Source organism: Ananas comosus, linkage group 24, assembly GCF_001540865.1.
Source record: "Ananas comosus cultivar F153 linkage group 24, ASM154086v1, whole genome shotgun sequence".
Lineage (NCBI taxonomy): Eukaryota > Viridiplantae > Streptophyta > Magnoliopsida > Poales > Bromeliaceae > Ananas > Ananas comosus.
In genome coordinates this window covers 5,875,810-5,882,800 of record NC_033644.1, presented here as the reverse complement: position 1 = coordinate 5,882,800, position 6,991 = coordinate 5,875,810, and the positions used below count along the sequence as shown (strand labels likewise).

The following is a 6,991-nucleotide window of genomic DNA, read 5'->3' as shown; positions in this document are numbered from 1 at the left end:
GTACTCTATATCTTATCTCCTCTATCTACATATATATTTCCCTCTATCAAGTCAGTGTACTCTTTCTTTCCTTCCTTCTTGCATATTTTGGAACCTCTAATTGGTTTAGGAACAAAATGAGGCTATGGCCATATGAATCTTGGCAAAGCTTTCCTTCTTATTTATTTATTTATTTATTCTTTCTACATCTCTCCATGCACTAATTTTAAATCGCTTAGTGGCTTCTTTATTTTGTGCTGCTACTGCTTTCCCCCTCCCTTTTAACCTTTATATATAACAACCTACACCATACATAAATCCTCAACCCTCCAATTGGATTACACCTCTCCACCACCAACTTCATAATGCTTGAGCCTAATCCATTGTTGAGTTCCCTTTTACTCTTTCTTCTTATCTATCCACATCATCTTCGCCCTCGTTCCTTTACTTAAAAAAGTATTACGAACTCGCTTACATGGTAGTGATATGGGCTTCGGCTACTCGATCAATGATCAGCAACATGGAGCTGCTTACTTTGGAGAGTTGGAAGAGGCACTCATGCAGCGAGTTGACGGCGTCGAAGGTGATGGGGACACAAAGTGTAGGCATTCTCTCTCTCTCTTTCTCTCTCTCTCTCTCTCTCTCTCCTTCCTGGTGGTGACTTTTTCTGCAACCTTAACTACCTACCAGAAATGCTTCCATACAGGCATTACTGGCTTTGCCCTTTCCACAACAATGATGGCATGCAACTCAGAAACCAAATTGGTGTGACCCCCCAATCTTAGAAAATCCCATGCCTTCCTCATTCTTATTCGGGTGTTCCACTATCCACACCTTCAAAACTGTTGGAATTAGAGAGTAGCGAAAACTTACAAACCGGATTGCTATCGTATCCAGAAACTAAAATCGGATCGGATTACTTGTTTTCTCCCACACGTTGTGGATTGAATGCGAAGAGGGCTACGAGAGTACCAGTTCCTTTCTGGAAACAAGCAAAAGCAAACTCCTGGGTACTATTTCTTTCAGTAGAGGGAACAGTTATTGATCCTACGCATGTTTTCACTTTGCAGACACAAATATACTCCCCACCCTTGAGATCTTCCCTTCATGGTCAATGAGATATCAGCAAATACATGGAGTAAGGTCCTGCATGCCCTTTTGACTTGGAATTTTATTTTATTTTTTATTTTTTGTTGTTTTTTTTATACATAGAGAAGAGCAGTAAAACACTAGAGGAGATTGGGTCTTGATGATTCTTTCTTTATTGAAAATAGGGGGATTTAGGCTCAGCAGGTAAGAACACAGCATCCGAGGTGGAATCAGAGTCACCGTTAAGCAGAAACCAGGACTCGTCGGAACAGACTTCGGAGAAGAAGCAGAAGAATATCCTGATGGCAAATGATGCATCAGTGATTGGAGCAGCTCAGAACAACAAGCTTGGAGCTCAAGAAAAGGTAGTTTATTTGTTACTTCTTCACTTCTTTAATCCAATTACCAAATCCTCCTTGGTAGATAGAATGATTAAGTCACTACCAGGATATTATCACTGATTTGAAGTAAACAGGAGAAGCTATGTTGCAACCTCTTAAGTTGTTTGTACTATGACTATTCGTGGGCTTCACCTATTATATTAATCTTTTGGATGGCAAGTAATTCTCCAATTGTTTCACTTTAATATAGAAAGAGACTAGCAAGGTTAATAGATTACATGTATCTGCACCTATAACTTTTTTCTTTTACAAACTTTTCACCAAATCTGAAGGTTTTTCTTTAGGCGACACGGCGTATATTTTGGGCGATTGAAGTTCAAATCAGTAGGTATAAGATTGTCAATTTTGTTGAAGTCCTCTTGGTACATGCTGTTCTTTTTGTTTGTCGCATTCTTGAAATTATATTCACTACTGACTCCTCAAATCTGCGTCATGTTCTCCTGCTTTATTCTATGTTCTTCCAACAGAAGTTATTTAGAAACAAGATATATTTTCTGACTTGTGTTATGGCACACAGAGGAAGATAACTGGTTCAATGAGAAAAGAGGGCAATTTATTAGACGCCAAGGTCTTTCTCCTCTCTCTCTCTCTCTCTCTCTCTCTCTCTCTCTCTCTCATGCCCACATCAATAGGTATATTTAAATTACCACAATGGACATGGCGGTTCTTTCCTAAGTGGAAAAAAAGAATTAAAACCATTAGAAATTTGGCATAATTTGTTATTTGTTTTTCCTTTTATTTTTTTTTCTCTCACTAATTTCTTCTAGATTAAATAAAGTTAGTAATACTAATCATCAGACGTTGAGGCGCTTAGCACAAAACAGAGAGGCAGCAAGGAAGAGCAGGCTAAGAAAGAAGGTGCAATATGTAACATATGTTATTCGCGTCGACTAGGGCTACATCGAAGTGATCTGATCTGCTTGACTTAATTTCCTTTGGACATCCACAGGCTTATGTGCAGCAGCTAGAGTCCAGCAGAATTAGGCTTCAACAACTAGAGCAAGAACTCCAAAGATCGCAATCGCAGGTTCAAATAAACAAACCTCAATCCATATATATATATATATATATATATATATATATATATATATATATATATATATATATATATATATAGTTCGGCTATGGTGTCTGTAAAAGTACCAAGTATTTGGTGCTTGTAAATTTTTTACCGTTAGATCTACGCCTTTGATTATTTTCACATATTAGATTATACTATTCAACCAACCATCCACTCAACCCTAGGGGGCCCACATCATCTTAACCGCACATTTCTTAATCCAAGGGCTAAAAACTTAAAAGCATCAATGACTTGGTACTTTTAAACCAACCATCCACTCAACCCTAGGGGACTCACATCATCTTAACCGCACATCCCTTAATCCAAGGGCTAAAAACTTACAAGTATCAATGACTTGGTACTTTTAAAAGCATAGAAGCTCAATTATATATATATATATATATATATATATATATATATATATATATTGTTTTAAGAAGTTTTATTTTCAAATCTCAATCTGCTTTGGTGTTAAGGGTCTATTTCTAGGAGGATGCATTGCACCTGGAGACATCAATTCAGGTAATTAAGTTGGTGCTAGTAATATCATTCTACAGCTAAATTGAACGTTGATTAATTGCTAAGGAAGGAAATGTACTGCTTACAGGTGCAGCAGCAGTGTTTGACATAGAATATAACCGATGGTTGGACGACAATGGGAAGCATTTATCAGCTCTGCGGGCTGGCCTGCAGGCTCGCCTTCTCGACGGCAATCTCGGGCTCATTATAGACGAATGCTTGGCTCACCACGACGAGCTCTTCCGCCTCAGAGCAGTAGCTGCTAAGTGTGATGCATTCCACCTGTTGATAGGGACGTGGACTACCCCCGCAGAGAGGTGCTTCTTGTGGATGGGTGGATTCCGGCCATCTGAGCTAATCAAGGTCTCAAATTTCGCTCTCTTATTCTTCTTGACCAACATTGCAATATGTTTAACTTTTTTTGAGAAATTGGTTTGTTTCCCGAGTGATGTGACTAAACAAAAAAAACAAAAAGAATTAATTAGCATTTTTTTAAAAAAAAATTCGAATTATTATTATTGTTATTTATTTTATTTTATATTTTATAGTTTTTTGGTTTTTTTTAGATTTTTCATATAGAATAAATTTCTAAAAATTAAAGATATAGTGTAGAATTCTTTTAGATATTTTGGATTAGAAAAAGATCTAATCATGGTGAGCATTATTTAATTAGATTAGATTTGATTTATTATAATTAGGGTTGATATCTATTGTAGAAAAAGAGAGTTTCGGTTAATAAAAATTTATTTTATTTATGTGTGAATTTTTTTAGTGCCTGTGTGGTCTGTGTCTAGCATGTGCGGCTTATTCCTCTTTTTCTTCTTTTTTTTTTTCTTCCTTTACACCTTCTCTTTTCTTTTCCTGCACTACAATATTTGCATCCTACTTTTATCCTGCTTGCATCAGTGAGGTATTGGAGTTGGCCTCTTGGGACCTCTTAGAAGTCGCGACTTCTGAGCCCCAACATGAAAAAGAGGGTCGAATATAACTATTAAGCTTCTAGATAAATGAGTTATTTTTCACACTACATATATGCCGTAGAAACTCGCAAATTTAACACCAAAGCAACCGTGAATGCATTAAACAAATGTTAAGATCACCTGTAGATTTAGCCTATACGAAGTCCGGACTAATACTAGCATAGTCTTTGTTCCTGAAATTATAGTACTTGGGAGGTTGGACTTTGCATATTGGGTTGTAGTACTTCAGTTAATGAAGTTGATTTTGCACAACTCATACCTACAGCTCTGAACAAATTTTTAATAGATTCTGATGCCTCATCTGGATCCGCTGACGGAGCAGCAGCTGATGGGGATATGCAGCCTCCAGCAGTCGTCGCAGCAGGCAGAGGAAGCGCTCTTGCAGGGCTTCGAACAGCTCCACCATTCGTTGGCTGATACAGTTGCGACCGGCCTCCCTGCCAATGACGGCACATTAAGCTACATGGACTACACGGCCGTAGCACTTGACAAACTTGCCAACCTCGAAGTCTTCATCCGCCAGGTCCTCGTCTTTTTTCTTTCCATAGTCATGATTAAGCATAATTTTACATGTATTGTTTCATATGATAGAAGCATATTCTAATGCAGTATCTTGTAGATTCAGAAAATCTGAAAAGAAATTTGAAGAATTCAAAAGTTATAAAAGAGGAAATGTACTAAATTCTAAACGAGTCCGCTAACTATTGAAGCTATTATCAATCGCCATGCTCGGTTAAATTTGAAGCGAAAGGATAAGACAAAAGGATGCTTGCATTAGGTAGGATCGTAAGCAAATTATTAATCTTCGAGCATGACAGACGGATGATTAGTTCGCTGTAGTCTAAACATATAATTGCGGCATCACTGCAAATGCATTTTGAGTTTTTCTGAGGAAGCTGTTTTACGGGGTTTTTGGTCATACCTCATTCTGTTCAATTCAAGTAAGATTTATTTTTATTTCTTTCCTGCATATATACTTATTCCATCCTATAAAGACTGCACTTTTATTACCATGTTCCGTGCCATACAACAATCGGAACAATTCGATTGAAGAATCGTAGGTTAGATCAAGTCTTTATGGCTCTTAAAATAAACAGTAGGGGAATAAAGGAGATGGTGCGATATAGGCTAGGACATTCAACTATGTTGTAACTTAAGCAGAAAAAAAAGTTTTGGAGAATTGTTAGCAACTATTAGATCCAAAATAAACTACAAGACAATGACATTATGTTACAAGAACATGCGAACCATTTAAAATCTGTATAGATTACCTTGGAAGAGTCGAAATCTTGTGCAGAAGACTACAATGTGTTTGAAATCTTCTTCACTAACTTCCTTCCTCATAAGTGTTTCCAGATATGCTTAATTTTTATGTTTTCCCTATTTCCTTCTTCAAAGTCAAAGAGGATGTTTCTCTGCTTGAGAGCCAACACAAGAACTGATGGTTTCACCTATGAATCACTCCATCTTTCATTAGGACATGTGTAAAGCTACAAAGAATTACACTTTCTTTACAGCAAAACGCCGTTCAATTTTGGCTACATAAAATCAATGAGCTTGTGATTATGCAGGCTGACAATTTGAGGCAACAGACTTTACATCAAATTCGCCACATTTTAACTACACAACAGGCAGCTAGATGCTTCCTAGCGATTGGAGAGTATTACAGCCGCCTTCGAGCCCTCAGCTCCCTCTGGGCTTCTCGTCCTCTGCAGTAAGCTCTCTCTTTCTGTCATCCATTTTCCTAGCAATAAATTGCTGTGTGGCTATGTTTAGGAATAAATTCTTTTACCGCTCATTTAAGTCTCTGAATTTTGCTCGATCCCTAGAATTCATCGAAAACAGGAAAATTTTGCTTGATTCTTTCATGTTCACACAGAGATCATCTTCTCCATGCCAAATAACCTTGATACAATCGACTAATCAAATGGTTTTTTGATTATCGGCATTTGTAAGGCATTTTTATAGTTCATTTGAAATCAAGCTTTAATCAGTACATGGATGATCTGTTTCTCTTTCTATAAGTGATTGACTAATAAACCGAAAAAGATTCTTATACTTATTCAACTTCTTTATCATGATATGGAATGCTCCTAAATAGAAACTTTGCGGCAAATGAGAGTGGTTGGTCTACAGCAACAGATGTGCATGTTATTCAGCAACCATCTAAACCAACCAATTTGGGTGCTTCTGACAAATTATGTGCAGAAAAAGGTATCATCTCAGGTAGTCCAATCTTTTAGAGATTCTGATGATATTGCTGGTCTGCATAAAGATATTTTACCAAGGAAAATGACAGAGACAGAAAATTAGAAGTTGGATGAGTTTTTTTTTTTTTTTTTTTTTTTTTTTTTTTTTTCACTGGGTAGTGGTTGTGGAGGAGCTATCTCTTCTAATGGCTTTTATAGAAGATGAAGGGTCAGAATTAAGTATGTGTATGTTCTCTTACAACTTGATAACTAAGTACCTTCAAGGAGGCATATTTAGTGTCACACATAAAATTTTATGAAAAGATGTGGGCAGACAGGGAAATCGGAATGTATATAATTGGCAACTTGCTGGGGCAAGGACAAATGATAGATGTTATATATGCCATAAATGGAGTCCTCTTTCGTGATTGTTGCGACCTATTATTCTACTATTTCTATTATCTATGTGGCTTTATCTATCTACACTAATATTTACTTTGTGTTGCACTGTAGTCAAAAAGAGTTTTGACTTGGACAATGAATAAACACAACACATGAGAATTGAACAGGTTGTTGTAATTTTAGTGAAAATAAATAAATAAGTGCTAGGCAAGAGCTGGGGAAAGTTGAAACATAGTATATACTAATAAAAGACCCGCGCATTGCTGCGTAAGTTAAATTTAATTAATAGCACTTAATGTACAACACAATTGTATATTTTAGCTAAATATTAGATAATTTTATTAAAATAAGAAACACTTTTGCCTGAAAGGA

The 6,991-nt window shown here is 36.6% G+C and overlaps 1 protein-coding gene across 3 annotated transcripts; it reads left to right on the top strand.

Annotated features, from left to right (window-relative positions):
* On the top strand, positions 321–6,354 carry LOC109728613 (transcription factor TGAL5-like). Of its 3 annotated transcripts, none has more exons than XM_020259071.1 (11): positions 321–580; positions 1,050–1,117; positions 1,254–1,433; positions 1,987–2,037; positions 2,268–2,327; positions 2,419–2,496; positions 3,006–3,051; positions 3,137–3,411; positions 4,315–4,551; positions 5,600–5,742; positions 6,130–6,354. In XM_020259071.1, exons 1-11 carry the CDS (start codon positions 466–468, stop codon positions 6,269–6,271), a joined length of 1,395 nt encoding a protein of 464 aa, XP_020114660.1. In that variant the 5' UTR covers positions 321–465; the 3' UTR covers positions 6,272–6,354. The 3 variants fall into 3 exon arrangements, with proteins under 3 accessions (XP_020114660.1, XP_020114661.1, XP_020114662.1); XM_020259072.1 differs by having other exon boundaries at positions 494–580; positions 1,050–1,122; XM_020259073.1 differs by lacking the exon at positions 321–580 and having other exon boundaries at positions 694–1,122.